The following is a 22400-nucleotide window of genomic DNA, read 5'->3' as shown; positions in this document are numbered from 1 at the left end:
GCAAGCCCACTAATATCAGATATATCCTATCAGGGACTATTTTAAATCACTTCAATTTTCCCTGCCCCTGGGCTCTGGCCATCAGACCAGAATCCTAAGCATGTGTTGCCTGTGATCTAGTGTTTTCCTTTCCCCCATTTATAGGAGAGGGAACTTTATTAGCTTTTGGACACACATATATCAGTTTTAAGGATTAAGTACAACATCAGTAGTTCTTACCCGGCTCTCAAGTCTATCGAGTTGTTATATTTTCTCAGAGAATGTTAAAAAATTAGTATTGCCATTTGTGGAAGCATTTTTCTCTTAAACCATTGGTCATAATGGTGTTTACTTACTTATTCTCTGAAGTACTGTTTTATAGAGAAAGTAAATCTAGGATAGAGGCTTGATAAGTAATTTCAGACTTGATAGCACATGAACCTTATAGGTACGAGTGAATTATGAAGCCTCACTTTGCAATGTTTTTTGTTTTGTTTTGTTTTGTTTTTCTCAAGTGTCTTTCTTGCAACTACTTGTTTTATCTTCTGGGTGACTTTAAAATATTAAACTAGCTTCCCTTTAGTGCCTAAGTTATCCATCCAACTCCTGCTTCTCCTAGCCTCCGAATTCTTTCAGACACGAACACCCAAGTTGCCTATGACTCAATTACCGGCTGTTGGAAAGGACCATCTACTACGAGGGCATGTCCTGAATCCTAGAGTCTGGCCAAGAATAAAAACAAAAATCTGTGTTTCCCAGATCCACTTCTGGCTGTGGTTTGACCTGAGATCTACCAAGCAAGATACAAAGTAATTTGGCAATTGAGATTCCCAGTTCTGAATTCAGATTTAGGTTCTCCCTATCTCTGCCCCAGTGTCACCCTCTCGCCATTTCATACCTTCCTGCTTCACTTCAGCCTACACGCCAGTCACAGGCCTCTTCACCAGAAATCATTTCTATCCCATCATTCATTTGCCCTCAAGACCGCCATTCATGTGGACTCACCTTCCCTAGGCACCACAGCCCATGTACCTGCTTCATCTCTAGTCAGAGAGCTCTTTCTGCGTTTCCTCGTGTGTGGCTCTGGCCTGGCTTGTTTTTCCCTATGTCTGTATTCCCTCCATCTTGCAACAACCAGCTCAGATTGTGCCTTTTCCACAAAGGCTGTAGTATCCACAGCAAACCAAAAAGCATGGCCCCAAGAGTTATATTGTAGTTACCCCATGGGGGTTATCAGGAGAAACCTTCCTTACTCCACCACTACCTCCGCTCTCTACAGCTGACTTCTCTCCCCCTTTATGGTTTAGTCTTGTTTCCCAGGAGACATCATCAGCTGCTTGAGTATAGAGACAGGCTTTACAATTTTTCTGTATTCCCTGAGCTGGGACGATGTGTAGCACAGATGCTCAATAAGTACTTGCTTGTTGATTAATCACGGTAATGAAGCTATTTATTGGTCATAAACCATGGTGGGGTTTTTGTCTTCAAGAACTTGTTGCTTTCCTCTGAGAAGGAAGAGGCTGGCCACAGTCACCATTCTGTCCTAGACACTTAGCATAACATTCACCTGCTTAAATGAAAGGAGTAGGAGGACAGATGGGCATGCCCTCAAGAAACTGGCACAGTGCAGATGGCAGCAAATCCTCTGGCAGAGCACCTGGGAGCTAGAGATCAATTCTGATGGACAAACTGGGGTGGGCTTTAATATGCATGGGATTGGAAGGATGGAGCTCACATCTCAACAAGCACAAATGTATGTGTGGAAGGTATTCCAGGTAGGGCTAATGGGTCCAATAAAAGCATCATGGATTGAAAGGATTAGGGATGTCAGTCACAAAGCAGACCCAAGCATGGGGTCAGGGGCAGGATAGCAGGAGACAGATAGGAAAGGCTGATGAGACAGATGTGGGAAAGGTCACAGTGAGGCTGAAATTCAGTACCAATTGCGCGTTCGTTCCAGCCATGTTACATATGGTGGGATCAGAATTATGTGGCATAAAGATGAGCCCTTTTTAATTTTGAAATTGATGTGATTATTTTATAGTAATTTTTAATACATAGCAAGTGATGCTGATTTTCCATTTACAGTGGGGATTAGATTTTATTTCAAAAGTACTTTAAGTAAAACCATGTGAGTAGCTTTAAAAAAAAAAGCTGGACCAGGCTCAGTGGCCCATGCCTATAATTCCAGCACTTTGGGAGGCCAAGACAGGAACATCGCTTGAGGCCATGAGTTCAAGACCAGCCTGAGCAACAAAGTGAGACCCACCCCATCTCTACAAAAAATAAATTAAAAAATAGCCAGGCATAGTGGTGGCCATTTGTAATCCCAGCTACTCAGGAGGCTGAGGCAGGAGGATAGCTTGAGCCCAGGAGTTCAATGCTGCAGTGAGCTATGATCATACCACTGAACTCCAGCCTGGGCGACAAAGCAAGACGCTGTCCCAAAAAAAAAAAAAAGAAAAGAAGAAAAGGAAAATAAATCAAGTTAATAGTAGTAGAGGCTGTAAGTCAAAAATCATGGTATTTCCTGCAGCCGGAGGTTTGGAATGCACAAATATGGAAGTGGGAAGACTCCACGTGGAAAGTCACCCAGGCCAATGACTCCAAAGACTTGGGGATGGTTGGAGTTTGGCAACTGGGAAGCCATCTGCGAACTTAGAGCAGCTGTTGTCCTGGGGTGGCTGCAAATCAGATGCACACAGCAGCTTCAGGAGGGTAGGGGGGTTTTGTGTGTTTTGTTTACCACTAAACAACAGTGTCTGGCTCATAGTAGGCGATCAATACAGAGGCATGAATGAATAGATGGAAGGTATGAGGTGAGGTTTTCATTTCCACCCATGACACTGACACCCACTGGGCCGGTGGTGGGGCGCGGCTGGGAGCAGCCGGATTCCCACGCCCCCACTTGAAGTGAGCTCATAGGAGACACAGCCTCCCTTCAGGTGAAGGAGGAAAAAAGGGAGGGAGGGAGGTAGGCTGCAGTCTCTGCCTGTGATCTTATACCAAGGCTCTTCTGTTTTATATTGTCCTTTATAAACAACACCACAGGGACCTAGGCACCTTAGCGTACTCCAGCTGAAAGTGGCCATTGAAGAGGCCTGGGAGGAGCTGTGGCATGGGGGGACCACATACCCCATCTCAAGGGACAGCTTTACCCTGCTTCTGCTCATTTTTGTCACATGGGAATGCAAGGTCATATGTGCCACACACTAGGAATTTTCAAAAGATGTAAAAAAAAAAAAATCCACACATTTTCAGACGACTGCTGCTGATTTTTTTAATTAGTGCCTAAGTTAAAATGTTAAAGACACCACAACAGCCCACTATAGAGTTTGTGACCTCTCACCTAATTCTTTTAACTTAATGCCATCACATCTCCCTCGAGGATTTGTAACACCCAGTGTTCCTCGTAACATTTTTCCCAGCGTATTATTCTAGTCATTTTTCTGAATCCACAATAACACAATTGGTGTCACGTTCACGTGCCCTGTAGCGCCAGTTCTTAATCTCTCCCCTTTCTTCATCCTATCACTTGTTCTCCTTTTCTCTCCTTAGGGTCTCTCCCCTTGCAGCTAAGCCTGGCTTAAGCTACCTAGGACTTTGAAGCATGCAAAGGCCTGCCACCTGAATTCCTGCAAATCCTGGCCTGATGCCCTCCCTACTTCCCCTCTGTCTCGAGTGTTCACCATGCATCTCCATTGGTTTCTACCATCTGTCCTGCCTGGACTCCAGGCCTCAAATCTCTTTTCCTGCTGTCAGGTGGAACCCCATATCCAAGGGTTGAGGCAGGTCCTCCAGGAGCCCAGCAGGGAACCCCCAGGGTGGCTAGGAGCCTGGCCCAGATCACAGAGCCACAATGCCCACCACTGCCCCACCATGCCATTTAGAATGGAGCCTTTGATACATTGGGCACATTCACATGGGCAAAGAGACTACCCATGGACCATGATTGAGACCCTTCATATCCCCCAGACTCAGCAGGGACTTTGTGATCAGGCCATTTGGTAGCTGTAAGTATTAAAAGGAAACCTCATATCTAGAAGGAGATAGTCTCAGCAAGCCATGCCTTGTCCTGTTCAGCAGGCCAGTAATTTACAGACTCTGTATGTTGATCGGCATCCTCACAAGTACATTGTGTTTCCTGGATTGTTTTCTTTACCAGCCCCTGCCATTTCCCAGGAAGCCAGTTTTGAAAGCCTGTTTGCCCGCCTCAGCATTCCTAATGAAGATGTAAGGTCTTACTTGCTTTGGGGTTACGAATTCTGATCTCATTTCTGCCATTTGCAGGCTGTGTGCTCTTGGGCAAATTACTCTGCCTCCCTGAGCCCCAGTTCCTTCCTGGGTAAAATAGGGGTAAGAGAAATACTTCATCCTGACCGTATCATCACCAAGTGTCAAAGAACTCTTAGCTCAGTCTGTGATTGTTTTGTCATCAAATTATGGTCCACATGCCAAATCCAGCACACAGCCTCGTTTGGTACAGTTTGCAATTAAGAATGTATTTTACTTTTTTTTTTTTTTTTGGGACAGAGTCTCACTATGTCACCAGACTGAAATGCAGTGGTGCGACCTCAGCTCACAGCAACCTCCGCCTCCCAGGTTCAAGTGATTCTCCTGCCTCAGCCTCCCCACTAGCTGGGATTACAGGCATGCTCCACCACGCCCAACTAATTTTTGTATTTTTAGTAGAGACGAGGTTTCACCATGTTGGCCAGGATGGTCTCTATCTGCCGACCTCGTGATCTGCCCGCCTCGGCCTCCCAAAGTGCTGGGATTACAGGCGTGAGCCACTGCTCCCAGCCGTATTTTACATTTTTAAATGGTTGTTATATAAGTATCTATATACTCTTCTTGATTTTGCCTCTTGACCCACAAAGTGTAAAATATTTTCTGTCCTGTCCTTTCTAGAAAAAGTTTGCCGACCCCTGCACCAGAAAATGCTGGAAGGGCTTTCCGCCCCTGGTTTGTGACTGTTCCTTTGGTTTAGTGCATACCCACAGACTGTGCTTCAATACCTTTCAAGGCTTTCTCTCTTTTCAGGAACCGTCCCCCTGGTCGGAGGATTGCCCCACTGTTAGTAGGGGAAACCAAGTTCCTAAGAGGCTGTGAATTTCCCACACTCTATGCAAGTTGTTCTGAGGGACTGGGCTGAGTTCACTCTCTACACTTCCCTGCCCCATCCCCGAGACACTCACTGTGCGAACTCACAGTTGTTCATTCCAAACAGTTAGCAAGGGCCTTTTGGAGGCTGGGCGTTGTCATAGGCATTTCAGGGGTTACAAAGATGACTTGCTCGGGAACCGCCCTCAGGAATTTCCAGTCTAGTTGGGGAAATGGGGGTACCCATTTGTCGCCAGTGTCGGGAAACACAGTGTGTTCTGGGACCTCCAAGGAGTCAAGGTGTCTCACGGGGCATCCGTGAGGCCTCAGGCCCCTCAGCTTGGGCTGCATGTTGTGACATCAAGGCCCATCAAATCTCCTTTCTGCTGGTGGCCTAGGGCAGGGATGCCTGTATTCTGGCCTCCCCATTCCCAGTTCCTGTGGCAGTTGCAGCAGCCTGTTTCCGGGTCTGTTGCATGACTTTCAGAGACTGATGCTCACTGGCCTGCGTGGGGTTTGGAGCTAGCCATGGCAGGCACACAGTAGGCTGCCCTCACCAGCTGCCTTGCTCCCCTTCCCAGCAGGGCTCAGCATGTGCCTCCTCTCCATGTTATTATAAAAACCGCAATTACTTTTGCACCAAACTAGTACTTCAAATGAAACAGTGAGCCATCAGTCTCAGGCAGCCAGGATGTTCCTCAAGATCTCTGCAGCCCAAAGAAAATGCCCTCAAGACAGCGGCACCTCAATCAATTTGGCAAAGGAAAAATATTTTTTCATTAAAAAAAAAAATAAGAATCTGGGTGTGGTGGCTCATGCCTGTAATGTCAGCACTTTGGGAGGCTGAGGTGGGTGGATTATTTGAGGTCAGGAGTTCAAGACCAGCCTGGCCAATATGGTGAAACCCCACCTCTACTAAAAATACAAAAATTAGCTTGATGTGGTGGTGCATGCCTGTAGTCCCAGCTATTCAGAAGGCTGAGGCAAGAGAATCGCTTGAACCTGGGAGGTGGAGGTTGCAGTGAGCCGAGATCACACCACTGCACTCCAGCCTGGGTGACAGAGTGAGACTCTGTTTCAAAAAATAAAATAAAATAAGATATGAGGGCCTAAGCAGATGTTCTGAGCTTACATAGCTTTTCAGAAACAAAAACTGCACTCACAGCTGCTGTTACGTATTTTTTACTTTGACATTTTTTGTGTGTGCATTCTGACATCTTTGAAGTTGCTTTTTTTCTTGCTATGAAGACACAGTTTTCATCCACGTCTTACTCCTTGTTCAAGAACCAGTGGCCACTCACTAAATAGGGTTCAGACAAGCTGTTGAAAAGTCACTTTGACAAGGGTGAGGGTTCACGAGTGACTAAACCATTTCTTCAACAGATTGTGATTTGGGCTCTCTAGCCATGCATAGTATACAGGGCTTGTGGGAGCAACTGTCCTACCAAAGGCACAAAAAGCGATTCTTTTAGGTCTACAGCCTTGACCTTCTTGTGAGAGCCAACTTCTTTGTTCATGTCAGACACTATAGTCCATCTGCTCACTACTGTACTCCCAAAGCCCAGAAAAGTGGCTGGTGCCGAGCGGGCCCTCAGTATGTATCTGATGCTGAATTTATTCATCAGGTATTTATGGAACATCAGAGGAGGAAGTTGGTGGGCATATACCGCTGACTGAGGCCTGGTTCTTGCACTGGAAGAGTGCTCTCCAGGGAAGAACAGAGGGATGCAAACAGAAAGTGACCATCCGTGTGAATCGTGCCATAAGGAGGCACCTGGGAAAGTGTGCAGGGCACTGAGGAGGGTGGGACAGAGGAGGTGAGACTTAAGGGGCACCCTGAAGGTGATGGAATTGAGCATTCCAGGCAGAGGTCATGGCCTATGTGTAGACGTGGAGGTGTGAAGGAACCTGACCCAGTTCATTCAGCACTGCCAGAAAACAGCACGCATGTCCAGAGGACACAGATGAGGCTGGGCAGACTAAGAGAAGTTGGGTCCATGCACATGAGAAATTGGGCTGTGTCTTGAGCTTGATGGGTTTATTGGCTGTGTGTGTATTGTTAAGGACTATTCTAGCCCGGCGAACAGTAGTAACTGAAGGGAGAGTGGGGTTCCACCCGGGAAGAAGATAAGTTAGTGAATCTGTGTGATCCAGAAGAAAGATGGAAAGATCCCCAGGAAAGAAGAGCCAGCGGGCAGGTCTGAGAGATTTGAGAGAGGAAGAATCTATCCCGTGACTGGCCGGTGCCTAACAAAGGGATGCCATTGCTCCACACAGACCTGTTTCCTCCTCAGTCCTGCCATCTCACTTCTTTTTGACATGACTCTTCCAGAAGTCTATATGGCTGGACTGGAAGTTCATAGCATGGTGAGACCTGTGCTCATCATTACAATAGAGAAAACAAGGTTGTATTTCAGGTATCAGGCAAATAGACAATCCAATCAGTATGCTGAAAATAATATGCTTGAATTAGATAGCTTATTCAGCAATTAAATAAATATAAGTTCATGTCTACATCTGCTGACTGTCTGTAGCACCCTGATGACTTATGGAAGTTCAAAGAACGATTATGAGGGATATTCCCTGGGCACTTTAAGCCCTTTGTGTATATGCCTTGTCTATCTGTTTGTCTCATTGTGTGTTCCTTGGTGACCCCTCTTTGCACTTTATTTTTAATTTCCATGAAGGCAGGAAGAGGCAGGCGTCTGATGGTGCAGAGCACCCGAGAAGAGTGCCTTGTGCTCTGGTGAGCTTATTAGGCACTTTCCAGTGATGTGATTACTAACTTGAAAAAGACGTTAAGCATCTTCATCAAACAATGTGTGCCTTTGTGTGGCCAGTAGTTTTTTCATTTTTACTGGGACAGCTGTTCTCTCAAAAACAGTTCTATTATAAACAACTTGCAATCACTAACAGACTTTCTTTGCCCTTACACTGCCTCTGGGATGAGCTTTACTAAATGGTAGGGTGTGTATCATCAAGCAGGTGAACCTCCTTTTTTACACAATTGTGTGTTCCTTACTATAGGAAAGCAACATTTTGAAAATAAAACACCATTCTAAATGTGCCAGATGATTTTCCAAAGTAAAGGGTACTTTAAATTAGAAAAAAAAATCACTTTGGTATGTCTCATTTTAGGCATAATGGGTGCATGAGTGTTTTCCATTTTTTATTCCAAATAACACATATTAATCACAAGAATGGAAACTCAAGCATGAGTCGAATTTGTATTAGTATCCTTTCCATTCCTCTCCGCCTCCTGCAGTGTGAGGCTCTTAGACACCAGACTCACCAAAGTACCCTTGTAAGGCAGCTGTTCTCAAAGTGAGGCCCGGGCACCCCTGGGGGTCCAGCACACTTGTTTCTGGGGATCTGTGAGGTCAAAAACATTTTTGTAAAAATAGCAAGATGTTATACTGTCATTCTTTTATGAGCATGTAGTACAGTGGAGTTTTCTAGCGGTTACATGACATATCACAAGCGTTTGAATTCAGAAGAAAATGTGAAAATCTAGCTACCTTCAATTACACTAGCCCTTAAAGAGCTTTTGGAAGATGTAAAACTATGCTTTCCTTCTCAAAAACTTCTGTTTTGGAAAATATAGTCATTTCATAAAAATGTTATTTATATTATTATGTAATGGGTTTGTTATTGCTATTTTAAAATGAATTAATGAATAAATTTAAAATTTCTGATTATTTCTAATATGATAAATATTGCTTAATATAACCCATATAAACAACAGTCCTTGAGGTTCTCAGTAATTTTTTTTTTTTTTTTTTTTGAGACAGAGTCTTTCTCTGTCGCCAGGCTGGAGTGCAGTGAGCACCATCTTGGCTAACTGCAACCTCCACCTCCCGGGTTCAAGCAATTACCCTGCCTCAGCCTCCCAAGTACCTGGGACTACAGGTGTGTGCCACCACACCTGGCTAATTTTTTGTATTTTAGTAGAGACAGGGTTTCACCATGTTGGCCAGGATGGTCTCCATCTCCTGACCTCATGATCCACCCACCTCAGCCTCCCAAAGTGCTGGGATTACAGGCATGAGCCACTGCACCCAGCCGGTTCTCAGTAATTTTTAAGAGTGAAAGAGTTCCTAAGGCCAAAATGTTAGAGAACCACTGCTCGGAAATACAGTGCCATATGCAGTAAAACTGTCCCAGCTTGTTATTGAGATTGGGAAACTTTCTAACAAAGAGTAAAAGGATGTGTAAAATTTCCCTAATCATGTAGCTTAGGCCCATTTCGACTTTTATTTGTGGATGTGCAGGAAAAAGGTGAAGGACTACTTTGAAACCACAGAATCTTATGAAAAACATAACTTAAAGGCCCTCAACTTTGGGGGAGGAGAGCCAACCGTGATTGCAAGCCTTTTTTTGTGGGGACACCCAAGCACACTTTGTTTTCCTCTCCCTGCTGGTACTTGCCAATTGTGCTGTGACTGGTGGGTCTGTGAGACCGCACAGGTCATCCTTCATCTCTTCATGCAGTGAGTATGTTTTCCTGAGCACCTTCACGGGGCCTGGGCTGGTAGAAATTCAGACCCAGTCCCTGTCCTCAGGAAGCCAAAAGGCTTGCACAAGGAAACAGTCAGCAAACACATAAGCGTTAAGTGAACAGAATCATTACTGATTTTGGAAAGCGATGCAAAGTAAATGAACGGGGTGATACGACACAGTACTTTGGAAGATCTGAAAGTAAATTCATACAAGATACCTGGCAAAGGCTTTTCTAAGGAGGCTTCATTTGAGCGGAGATGGGGATGGGGGTTGGAAGGAAGGAGAAAGGGAAGAGTGGTTCCAGCAGAGGGACCTGCAGAGGCCCTGCAGAAGGGCATGGCTTGCTGGCAGTGTGGTGACCACCAGAGTGGGTGAGCAGTGATGGGTATGAGACATTGATGGACAAAGGTGAGATTTTACAGAGCATTATAGGCGCTGGTGAAGAATTTGGGTTTCAATCCAAGAGTGATGGGAAGTGATCTGAGGGCTTTTCAGCAAACGGTGGCGTCATCCCTTTCTGCTTTGTAAAGACCAGCCTGGCAACTGTGTAGGGAATGAACTAGGGGAGAGAAGCAACTGGTGAGTAGGCAGGAGAGGAGGCAGAGAGCACCCAGGAGGCTCTGGGCATCATCAAGTGAGAATCCATGGTGTGCAAGGGCAGAATGGACAGGTTTGAGATCTAATTTGGGGTCGAACAGACCAGACTCACTGATGGACCAAGGGTGGGGATGAGGCAAGGAGAGTGAAGAAATATGACCTCTGTTTTTTATTAGAGCTGCTTTTGTTTTCTCAAATCATTGCAACAAAACTCTGCAAGGTAGTTAGCATCATACCTATTATTTAGAGATTAAGAGACCAGAGCGCCAATAACGTGCTCATGGGTTAATAGGGCCCTGCGCAGCATCAAAACAAGTCAGCAATTACTGCAGCTGCCCCGCCCCATCTGTGGCTTCCTTTCCCTGGTGGCACGTTCCAGTTTACTGCTCCAGTCCAGGCAGTGACACCAGGTGAGGACCTGGAAGGAAGGCTCCTCACCCTCCAGCAAGTCAGGGCTGTTAGCTGGTGTGAGCCAAGTCACTGTGCCTCGTCTTCGGTGTCTGAGAAATGGGTCCAGAGGCATCTGCTGGCCATCAGCCCAAGTGGGATTTTATTGGGACTGGTTTATTCACGTCTCAGGTGTGTCTCGGCTCCCTGAGAAAGGGAGCATTATTCTTCAGGCCCCATGGCACGTCTCAGCAAGGGACGTGGGAGTCCTCCTCGGAGACAGTTAAACCTTTGTAAAATGAAACCTTTGTAAAATGGTGAAGGCTCTGGAAGCAATTGTGAGAATTTTAAACATCGACCATTTTCGTTGAGAAAAAGGTACCTGTGCATTTCGTTCAGGCAATGGGGCAATCATTTATTTAAAAACAAAGTTTTTAGAAAAGGTGTCAGGCTTACTCAGCAGGACAGAGGCTGAAGGAGGAGAGAAGCAAGGCAGCAAGAACCAAAATTCTTAAATGTTGCCTGTTCTCACCTCCCAGGTATAATCTGGCAGCTCTCTGCTTTCTTCACACACAACTTGAGGCACAGCTTCAGAGGTCTAGGCAGGTATGGAACATCAGATACAGATCCGTAGTAACCAGTGACAGTCAGCCCAGCCATATCATCTCTGAAATATCTGCAGCATCTATATGGCTGAGGGGATGGCATGAAGCTGACTGCTTCTCTTCCTTCCAGTTAGTTGGGCAGCCCTTCAACAAATAACTTTCTGCTTTTGGAATTGAAAATGCATTTGGGGAATGATTATCTGCTTTCTCACCTGTAGGGCAGCCTCTCTCCTTATAACCCCTAGCTACTTTGCATACTCATGGATATATCCTGCAATTTAAATGTTTATATTTTATTCATATGTGGAGTATTTTCCCTGCAACTTTGTAAAGCACTAAATATTATATGAACATTATTCAAAACATGTCCTTTCCATAAAGTCCGTTTATATGCCATCATTATCTGCAGCATTAAATACATTTTATATCATCAGAAATTTTATGATATATTTAAAAATGAATTTCTACCTAGCCAAAACACATTAGGGATTATCCTAAGAGACCTTGCTAAAAATGCAGTCATGTTTATTTGTAACTGCCAGAAAATAGCTTGCAAAATTGTTAGTGTCTTTTATTATTCCCTACCACTGGAGCACTTGCTTGTTAATTAGAGAAATTTCAACTGTCATAGTTGGCAATTATAGCTTCTGTATCATTGTCTGTTATGAATAGTCAATGAGAGCTGATTAATATGCATGAGCAGCAGTATATATAGCGTGTGCATTGGACCACAATCCAGCTGCCAGAGTCACTCAGAGGAGGGAGTGGTGTGCGTGTATGTCTGTGTGTATGTGTGTGTGTGTGCACGCGCGTGCATGCATGCATGCTGCGAGGGGAGGAAGGGAAGCGTGGAAGGGGGGAGAGAGTTGTTGTCTAGCCTCTGAGAGCAGCGCCAATGTGAAGCGTTGCAGTCGCCTGACTCACCTGAGGCTCTCCAAGGATACCTTCAATGCCTGCACTGTAAGGGAGCTGCTTTTCCTGGGTGCTGGCAAGAACGGAAGCCTTCCTTTGACGTTTTTCTAAACATGGGATGCAGTCTGTGCAGCCTGCAGAAGCAAGAGGAGCAGTACAAATTACTCTATGAAGTTTGTCAGGTAACACCCTGCATTTTATTCCGTAGAAGTGCATAGGCACCCACCTGGCCAAGTGTAACTTCTAGGAAAGGTAGTGGGGATTTTTATGTGTGTTTTTGTGCATATTTTGTGTTCTGAAAGACGCAGCCTTTCTGACTTTTTTGTGTATTTTCTCTTAAGTCTGTTATAAAATTTTCCATCCAGTGGCACTTTGGTGCCTGCATTTGAAAATATAAATAGATGTTGATGGTCATAAAATGTGTTTCAAGCAGTCTTGTCACAAGGCTCCTTCACAACTGACCTCTCTCCAGAGTGTCGAACTCAAAGGGTCAAAGAGTGGTCATGCACCGTTTGAACAAGTTAGAGAAGACATGGATGATGATTAATGCTAGCAAGGTTTCGTCTGTGTTTACAAATAGTTATAAGGCGCTCCTTTCAGTACAGCCCAAGCCCTCTGCTGACTTGGTTCTTTTAGCAATTCTTGTAGTGGGACATATGGTTCAAATTGGTACTTCTCACTTGCCATTTCTGTACCTCTGTCTGTGAAATTTTTAAGAACTTCAAAAGCAAGTGACTTGATCTTGGGTGCTGTCATTCACATCAGATGACTTGTATCTTCTGAGTCATTGTGAGCAACATGAAAATTTCAGTTGAGATGAAATGGGATATTTACGATACAACCCAGATAATTTATCTTACATCTTTGTCAAATGTTTTATTTTTAAATATTCAAGTCCTACTCTCAACTAGGAGGTTTAATACTGCTGTTGGTAACCTACCTTGGCAGGTAAGGATTTTCTCCTAAAATCATTCTTCAAATGTGTCTTGGCAGTAATAAAAAAAAAATCATAATCCAGCTAAGGTTTTCTTTTTAGATAAGCACTTTAAAAGAAGGTTGTTATAGCAAGTGAGAAACAAAGGGTGTGTGTTTCTTGATTTATAACAATCAATGGCATATTAATATATTTTTTAAAGAGCCAGAGTTTTTAAAAAAGAATTTGATTTGAGTGTCATTTTTTGCTTAGGCCACCAGGGGGTGATATGCTTAAAGAGACACAGGGAGACGCGGCAAAAGGTGGGTTGGCTGCCTCTCTGGAGAAAACCTAAAGATAAAATGACCCTGGGTGAACAAAAAGTATCTCTCTGTCTGCCTGCCTTCCCCACTGAGACAGAGAGAGGGTCAAAACAAACCTTTTGAGGCTTGCTACTCTCCTTAGGCAAGGGGTACATATCTTACAAAAAACAAGCATCTTAAATAAGTCTTGTGAATAAATACATTTCCGACCTGTGACTTCACACTCAGGACTTCACTGGACTTAAGTTCTTTTCAAAGCATTTGGGAGACATGTTGGAGATCTCGGGCAAAAGCGCTGTCACCACTGGCGATCTGGCCCCCATCCCTTGTGTGATCATGTGGTGAGTTGTAGTCCTCAGTTTGCCAAGTTATCCCACTCAGTGAGCTGGGGAGTTCTCAGTGAGTCCAGCACGCAGGCAGGAAACAAGTGGAACAGCAGACGCTGCCATTTGGGCAAGGTGGTTGTGTTACAGACTTTTGACGCTATATTTGAAATAGCTGAACATAGTAAGTCAAAAGGTAGTTTTTAAAATTTGCCTTTTAAAAATGTTTTGCTTTTTACCATCAATGCACATAAAATATCATTCAGCAGTCACAGTTGTGGATGTATTAATTACACTGGCACCCTCCAAAAAGTAACTCTACTACATCTCTGGCAAATCTAAGTGAACCTGTCTTTTATTCTTCTGTATCATTTGTGCTCAGTCCCCCCAGCCCCACCCCTAAACACACACACACGACTGCCCCCAAAAGAGGGAGCCTGGATTCTGTTGTTTGTTTTTTACTAGGTGAATTTATGTGGAAATATTTCTGGCTGAAGCATTGCTCAGTAAATTGCTGATAAATGACTTCCATCTGGAATATACTTGGTCAGCAATTTAGGAAGCCATGCAGATTTATTTTCAAGAAACTCAAACTACTTTTCAGACCCATTACCCTTGTGCCAACTAAGTAAAATCCCCCCTGCTCCTATTCTTTGGGAGTCCTGAACCGTAGCATAAAGGAATTCACAAAACACTTGCAGGAATTAATAATTGCATTCTCGCTCTTATTATGCAAAGCCTTATTAGAGCAGAGAAATTAAGGTTTCCATAAATTACAGTTCCAGAAGGTCCGGTGCGTCTGGCTTCAGTAAGCCCTCGTAACAGCAGCACAAAGAGGATCAAATATTCCAGGGCTCAGACTTTATCCTTTCCTCATCCAGAGATAATTCAAAGAGATGCTCTTCATTAGGGCCATTGGCAAGCTGCCTACAGTTTCTTTTTGGGGGCTGCTGTGAGCTTAATGATGCAGAACAATGGCTTTGCCTCTTGTTGCACACATACCTCATTGTACCTTTAATCACATTAGAAAAACAACACCACCACATAAAGTTGCCTGGTCATTAAAGGGCATTGCAAAGAGTGCAGATGCATCAGTGATTGGGGCCTTGCATTAAAAGATGCACCAAGACATTTAGGGACACTCAAACACCTCTATAGGGAGGAAGCCTCCTGCCTACCTGGGGATGTAAGGTCAGGTCAGACAAGTATAGCAGTTCTTTATGCTTTTATGATAACTGTGGTGTCCAGGTGGTGGGGGTTGCAGGGCAGTGTGAAACGTCAAGACAGGGCCTCTGCCTACCAGAAATTTGAAATTTAACAGTTGCTTCATGATTTGGAAAACTTTAGCCTGTCTTGTGTACCTTTGAGTACTCAGAAGCACTATTAAGGTGAAAGGACAGGGAAGTAAGGAAGATGCTTTAAGGTTGTCAAGGAGTACAGTCTCCTACTTGGATAAATTAATTGGCACAGGAGATCTCATGTTCTGGGAGTAATGGGATAGGGAGCCTCACAGCTCTTGGGCTGTGGCTGGAATCCAGCTAAGGGTGGTTACCAGGTGTTGGGGCCAGGGAGTGGGAGTTGGGGGTGTAAGGATGGGAAAGTCTGTGGCTCTGTGGGTTTGATGCCAGTGACTCCAGCACAGGCTAAGCACCAGCCTTGTTTGTAGCCATGTACTGTCAGGTCAAGGGGACAGCCCGTCTGTGGATGCTTTGAGGAGGGTCTTTCAATGGAGGCCAGGAAGAGGGGAACAGAGTGCCACCCCAGCCAGTGTCATTTACTCCCTCCACCTCTTCTAACATCGACCAGAGACCTTTTTGTAAAATGGTGACCTTTTCTAATTTGATGAGGCAACAAGGAAATAATTCTGATTGGGAGTTAAGCTTCAAACTAGAAATTATGAGTAGCACATTGTCCTAAAGTCTGCATGCACATTTTCAGGATAAGGAAAACTTATCTATAGTCACAGGACTATTCATTACTGACAGCCAAAGCATTATTTATTGTGCACTTACTATGTGCCGGCACAATGCTGAGTGTCAACTGTGCACTTTCCCATCAGATCTGTACACAAGCATTAAGAGATAGGTGATACCGTCATCCCTATTTCAACTGAGAAGAAACTGACATACAAAGGAATTATAGTGGGACTGGGAGTCAGATCTGCACTATAATTCCCACATCTGTGAATTCTTTTCTTGTATAAATCATTTTCCAGCATTGTCAATGAATGAATGATGATCAACTTTATAGGGAACCTGCGGGTCAGTTTCCAAAAATCATGCTTGCCTTTGTGGGGCTAACATAAAGACCTTGCTGTCTCAGACAGGCCCAGGTGCTACGTGGTACCTCCTGAGAAAGGTTCCTACGGGGTTGCTGGTCCTTCATACCTGGAAAGGGTGGTGTGCAGAGAAAAATAAGCTCCGGAGTAACACAGAGTTCCCATTGGCTTATCAGGCAACCTGAAGAATGAATGATTTGAGAACGCCGATGTCCTTTTGCCTCTCAGTAATAACAGGAAACATCACATAAGATTAATTTGTGCCTCTTATGGCACTTGAAGTTGTTAGCTTTGAGAAGCAAAAACTTTACCACTAACTGTGACCTGCCAGAAAACTATAGATCTGATACAGATTTGTGACCCTTTATACATCAATCTCATAGCCAGTTGGATAGAAAAACACAGATTTCCAAAGTAAATACTAATCAGAATCAAGTTTATGGAGAAGTCTGGAAACTTGACTTTGCACAATCCTGCTTGCATATTAGCTAGATGCAGTACTCAGATGAGTTTACTGCTGTAGAGCAAAGAGACTCTGCATCAGCTGAGAGTCAGATGGGTCACGGTTCGATTAAGTATGGACCCAATTAATGACGGTTAATCGGATGAACATAAACTTGACCTCCACACAGCAGTTTTGAACCTGGCAAAATTTTCCTGCAAGTAGGAGTGTGTTTGCTTAAACAGCCTATTAATTCTAAAAGCTTTGTTTTAGAAGCAGCTTTACATTCTGAATTCATTTAGGCAAAGTAGGTATGGAAAAAGAAAGCTCATCTTGGCCAGGCATGGAAGCTCATGCCCTATAATCCCAGCACTTTGGGAGGCTGAGGTGGGAGGATTGCTCGAGCCCAGGAGTTCAGGAATGGCCAGGGCAACTCGATGAGATCCCGTCGCTACAAAAGAAAAAAAGAAAGAGATTTAACTTAGCCAGGCATGATGGTGCATGCCTGTAGTCCCAGCTACTCAGGAGGCTGAGGTGAGAGGATCACTTGAGCTTAGGAGTTGGAGGCTGTAGTGAACTATGCTGGTGCCACTGCATTCCAGCCTGGGTGACAGTGACAGAGCAAGACCCCTTCTCTGGGGGGAAAAAAAAACAAGCCCATCTTCTCCTCCCACCTTGACAAACAGGGCCCTTTATTGAATATGGAGCCAGCATATGGCTGAGAAAGTCACTTTTTAATACATGGCCGTTATTTGTCACTAACTGTTGTTTTCTTGTTAATTAACAATGGATTATAAACCACTTTTATGTTGATTCTGAAAAGAAACGACCTAGGGTGGGACCAGAGATTACCTCTCTTCTTTCTGTTTGTCTCCTCTTAAGACACAAAGCTTTAGAGGACCATAAAGGAGTTTTCCTTCCTTTCCCTTAGGACTAGGGCTTGATACCCACCGTCCTAGCTTAGGTGTCCTTCTGAAGTATTCCAAGGTACCCTGCACTTCCTTCCACCTTGTTTCCATATATATGTTAATTGGGCCTCCCATGTTACACTGTAAACTAGGAAGTCTCATCACCACTGTTACTCTCAGCACATGGTTGGTTGAATAAGTTGGATTTTGTAGTGTTTGTTAGGAAGAGTGAGGAGCAAGAAAAGAAGAATACAAATTAGGAATTTAGAAAGAGAACTAGGTGTTGAATGAAATGACCGTGGTTTGGACCAAGGAGGTGAGGATGTGGAACAGAGGGGACACAAGACATTCATTTTTCATTCATTCAGCCAACACGTTCACCCAACCCACCAAGTGCTGAGAACCGAGGTGCTCACCCACTTGCTCACTGGCTCCCCAGTGCCCTTGGAATTCAGTGAATTAACTGTGGCTCACAGAGCCCTGTGAGATCCAGCCCCTTCTGACCTCTCCCATAAACCTCCTGCCCTGCTCATCTGCCCTGGTCCTGCAGGCCTCCTTTCAAGACCCAGAACCCACCTTATTCCTTCCTTCTCAAGACTTTGCCGCTGGCTGTTCCTTTCTGCCTGTAAGTTAGTTCACCAATTCATCTTTGAGCTCAGCTTAAATGTCCCTCTCCCTGGAGGCCTGACCTGACCTAAGAAAATCCCCCCACCCACTCTAACCTCTCTGTGCACTGTTGATTTCGCTCCTATATTTTGTTGACTTGCTTATCACCTGTTTTCAACCCCAACCTCCTGGACAAATGTCAGCCCCATGAAGCTAGGGACTTTGCATCGTTCTCTGTGAAACCCCAGGTCCTGGCACATGACTAGTAACTGTTCAGGATGTGTTTACCAAATTAACTTCTGAGTGAGAAATGTATCAAGTGGATCCCACTTTGGTTTGGGAAGGGTTTTACCCTGACAAATGAGTCCATATTCCTGGTCTCTAATGGTTTCCACAGATACAGCTGCATGTTGCCATGAGGCAGATGGTACCGGGTCACAAGGGAGAAGACAGCCCCTCTCTCTGTGTTCCTGTCACCCACCTGCCATGGCATGCAGAAGGAAACACATGGAATAGTGAAAAAATCCAGCTTTAATAAATGAGTTCTCTTGTGTTCATTAATAATGCAGGAAGAGGTCATGGTTAAATGTGGGCGGTGGGGGGGTGGTGGGTAATGCACAAAAGAATACCGTCAGCAGTTCGGGGTGAAGGCACAGCAGAGCCCCACTAATCCTGCATTCTCCAACCAGTGTGGAATTAAGCAGGGAACAGCCTTCACTCTCTGAAGCCCACAAAGCCGGTTTCTGGCAGTGCCACTGTCATTTATGTGACAGGCGTCATAACGTTGGTAAAACGTAGTCGAGCTGTGCTGCGGAACAGCTGGTGCTGCCCTGAGAAATGTCAGGAATGAATGTGTCCTGCCTAGAGTGACCTGTTTGCCTACTTGTTCATCAAGGGCGTTTTGAGTTGTGTATTCATTGGTGAACTTCAGGGAAAGGATCCCTTTTCCATCTACTAATTGTCTGCCTCATGGGATAATTTTTTTTTTCCAAATACATTTGATGATATTCATCAGCTTGTGATAAAGAATATGCCAAAATTATGCGGAAGTGAAAGAATATTATTGGCACTAATGTTCAGTTGTGCTGCATGCTGGTCTTGATTTGAGTGGCAGTAGGAAGCAAGGACAGCTTTTGACTGTGGAAGAGTCTCTGGAAGTTTCTTTTAAGTCATTAGTTCTCAGAGTAGGGTCCTGGCCCAGCAACAGCATCATCACCTGGGAACGTGTTTGTTAGAAATGCACTTTCTCAGGCCCCGCCCCAGAGCTACTGAATCAGAAACGCTGGGGTGGGGCCCAGCAATTTGTTTCACAAGGGCTCCAGGTGGGTTTGGCGCAAGTTCACGTTTAGGAGCCTCTGTTCTATATTAAATCAAAAATGCTGGAAGAGAGAGGACTGCTAGGTGACCTAAGCCTTCTGACAGATTTTCTTGAGTCTTTGTCGGATGAGTAGGCAGCAAAGAAGTCACATCTCAGACACTTAGATGTGGATCAAAAATTTAGCCATCTGTTGGTTAATACCAAAAATAAATTATTTTGTTTGAGAACTTTTTTCAAGCAAATAGTTCTGTAATATCTAGTTTACACGTAGAAAATTGAAGGTTATTGAATTTTGTCTGTAAAGGAGAGAGAATATATAAAATTTTCAGATACATCTGATATTCATCAGCTTGTGATAAAGAATAAGCTGAAATAGTGCAGAAGTGAAAGAATATCATTGGCACCAGTATTCAGTTTGTGTTGCACACTGGTCTTGATTTGAGTGGCAGTAGGAAATAAGGACAGTGTTTCTGACTATGGAAGAGTCTCTGGAAGTTGCTGTATATACATGATAAATATTATGTATACATTATATATATAATGTATACATATGCATGTGTGTATATATATATCTCACCATATTCTTTCTCTGAATCACTCCAGGCTCCAGCATTATCCTATATCCTCCTAAACAAGACACCCCCTGCTCCTACAAATACTCCCTTCCCAGTAGTAAATAAGAAAGTAACCTGATTAATTTCCAATAATGTGAATGATGATGGGTAGAATTCTCCTGCCAGAAGAGAATGTATTTTTAAGAAGGACCTTATTACCCAAATGAATCTGAATTGGCAGAATTCTTGTGGAAATAAGTTTGGGCAGGGGCCTCTTTCTGATGAGAGCTATATAGCTATCACCATAATGACAGGTCATGATTTATAGACACCACATCTGGGGGGCTTTCAGGTTACAGCCTGTCAATTAAACAACATCATTGGTCAATCTTTAGTGTACATTTCTAGAAGTAGATTTTTTTGTATCTGAGAATGACCATATTTAAAAGTCGTAATAAAGATTGCCCCTAAATGAGTCTGTCTGCGTAATACCCACCAGTGTATAAGTATCCGCCTTACCTCGCTCTTCACCCCAGTACTCACTGAGTGAGAAGGGGATTCTCTTTTTTTTTTTTTCTTATTTGCCTCTTTGGTGTTCAGCTTGTCAAGGTGACAGACTGGTAAAGGATGGAATCCTGTTTTTAACTCACAGGATTATATCAGTCACAAGGTAGAAAAATTCCGCTAGGGCAGTGGTTCTCAAACTTGAACTGGCATCAGAATCACCAGGAGAGCATGTTTAAACACTGTGCGCCACACTTTACCCCTAGACTTTAGATGCTTCCGGCCTGGAAATCACCCTTTGAAATCTACTGCTCTAGGAGAATCATTATATAAGACTAAGACTGATGATGGCTGGGCGCGGTGGCTCACGCCTGTAATCCCCCAGCACTTTGGGAGGGTGAGGCGGGTGGATCACTAGGTCAGGAGATCAAGACCATCCTGGATAAATGGTGAAACCCCATCTCTACTAAAAATACAAAAAAAAAAATTAGACAGGCGTGGTGGCAGGCACCTGTGGTCCCAGCTACTCAGGAGGCTGAGGCAAGAGAATGGCATGAACCTGGGAGGTGGAGCTTGCAGTGAGCCGAGATCATACCACTGCACTCCAACCTGGACAACAGAGCGAGACTCCGTCTCAAAAAAAAAAAAATACTGATGGATGAGTGGATGAGTGAAAGGATTGGGGAAGAGAGGGCATTTATGTGCCTCTTCAGTTCTACTAGTGTCAAATTGCTTTCCATCATTATGGTAGAGAAGTTCGTGTTGCTTCACATCCCTGCCAACACTTGGTATTGTCTGACTTCTTAGTTTTCCGATATAGTGAATATGAAGCGGTATCTCACTGTGGCTTAAATTTGCTTCACCCTGACTATGAAGTTAAGTATATATTTATGTATATTGGCCATTTTTTAGTTTCTTCCTTGTGTGTAAAGTGCCTGCTCCAACTTTTTGCCCATTTCTCTGTTGGATTTTTCCTCTTCTTCCCTGGTTGTAGGATTTGGAAAAACATAGTCTGGATACCAACCCCTCAGATGTAAGTGTTGCAGACATTTCCCAGTTTGTATCTTGTCTTTGCATATTCTTTTTTTTTTTTTTTTTGAGATGGAGTCTCACTCTGTCTCCCAGGCTGGAGTGCAGTGGCGCGATCTCAGCTTACTGCAAGCTCTGGCCTCCCGGGTTCACTCCATTCTTCTGCCTCAGCCTTCCGAGTAGCTGGGACTACAGGCACCCGCCACTACACTCAGCTATTTTTTTTTTTTTTTTTTTTTTTTTTTTGGTAGAGACGGGGTTTCACCATGTTAGCCAGGATGGTCTCAATCTCCTAACCTTGTGATCCACCTGCCTTGGCCTCCCAAAGTGCTGGGATTACAGGCGTGAGCCACCATGCCTGGCCTGCATATTCTTTATCATGTTTTCTAATGAACCAAATCTCTTAATTTCATAAAGTCAAATATATCCCTTTTCTTTTGGTTTGTGCTTGTTGAATCTTTGCTAGGAAATGTGTTTTCTCTCTCTCAGTCAGAAAGATATTTACTTATATTTTCCTCCCAAAGTTTTATATAAATTTTGTCTATCACAGTTACTTTTTTATATATGGTAAGATGTTAGAGTCCAACTTCATTTTGTATAAATACAGATTTTCTGGTATATCTTATAGACAAGCCCATCTCTTCCTCGTCACGGGGAAATGCCAATTTCCCTCTGTGGTTGGTAGGTTTAACAGGCATTCATTGTAACATTCTTTGTAATTCCATACGTATATCTTAGAAATTTTAAAACTTATTTGACATTTAAGAAAATATTAAGAGGACATCCAAGAATAAATATCTTTTATTAAAAGCCTCCACTACCCCAAATTCTGAAGGAAAGTAAATCAGAAATACTAATAAGGGGAAGACGGAGTGGGCTGGCTGTAAACATCTTTACAAAAAGTACAAAAAGCCACTTTTAAAAATATATATATAAAGCATTCTTCATCTGTAAAAAGATTTTCTCAAACTGTAACATTTGTTGTAAAAGAAGACACATCTGTAAGACTACAGTTAGAACTAATGTTTTTATAAACACATTTCCTAAGTTTACATGTTTCTAGCTAAAGAAATCTTAAGCAAAAAGTTTATCTTTTTTTGTGAACAAACAACACATGAA

At 43.8% G+C, this 22400-nt stretch overlaps 1 protein-coding gene across 5 annotated transcripts in view; it reads left to right on the top strand.

Annotated features, from left to right (window-relative positions):
- The window catches only part of PDZRN3 (PDZ domain containing ring finger 3), a 243734-nt gene that overhangs the window by 179630 nt on the left and 41704 nt on the right, over nucleotides 1-22400 (top strand). Inside the window, exon 1 of one of the 5 annotated variants that reach the window (XM_034956898.3) lies at nucleotides 11909-12265. The exons of the other annotated variants lie outside the window; for them this stretch is intronic. Within the exon in view, the coding sequence (XP_034812789.2) occupies nucleotides 12197-12265 (69 nt within the window). The 5' untranslated portion in view covers nucleotides 11909-12196. Of the gene's footprint in view, nucleotides 1-11908; nucleotides 12266-22400 lie in introns of those variants that run through there. 5 annotated transcript variants of the gene reach the window in all.

This window comes from Pan paniscus, chromosome 2 (assembly GCF_029289425.2).
Source record: "Pan paniscus chromosome 2, NHGRI_mPanPan1-v2.0_pri, whole genome shotgun sequence".
Lineage (NCBI taxonomy): Eukaryota > Metazoa > Chordata > Mammalia > Primates > Hominidae > Pan > Pan paniscus.
The sequence above is the reverse complement of the archived record's forward strand: the minus strand, read 5'-3'. Positions and strand labels throughout refer to the sequence as shown.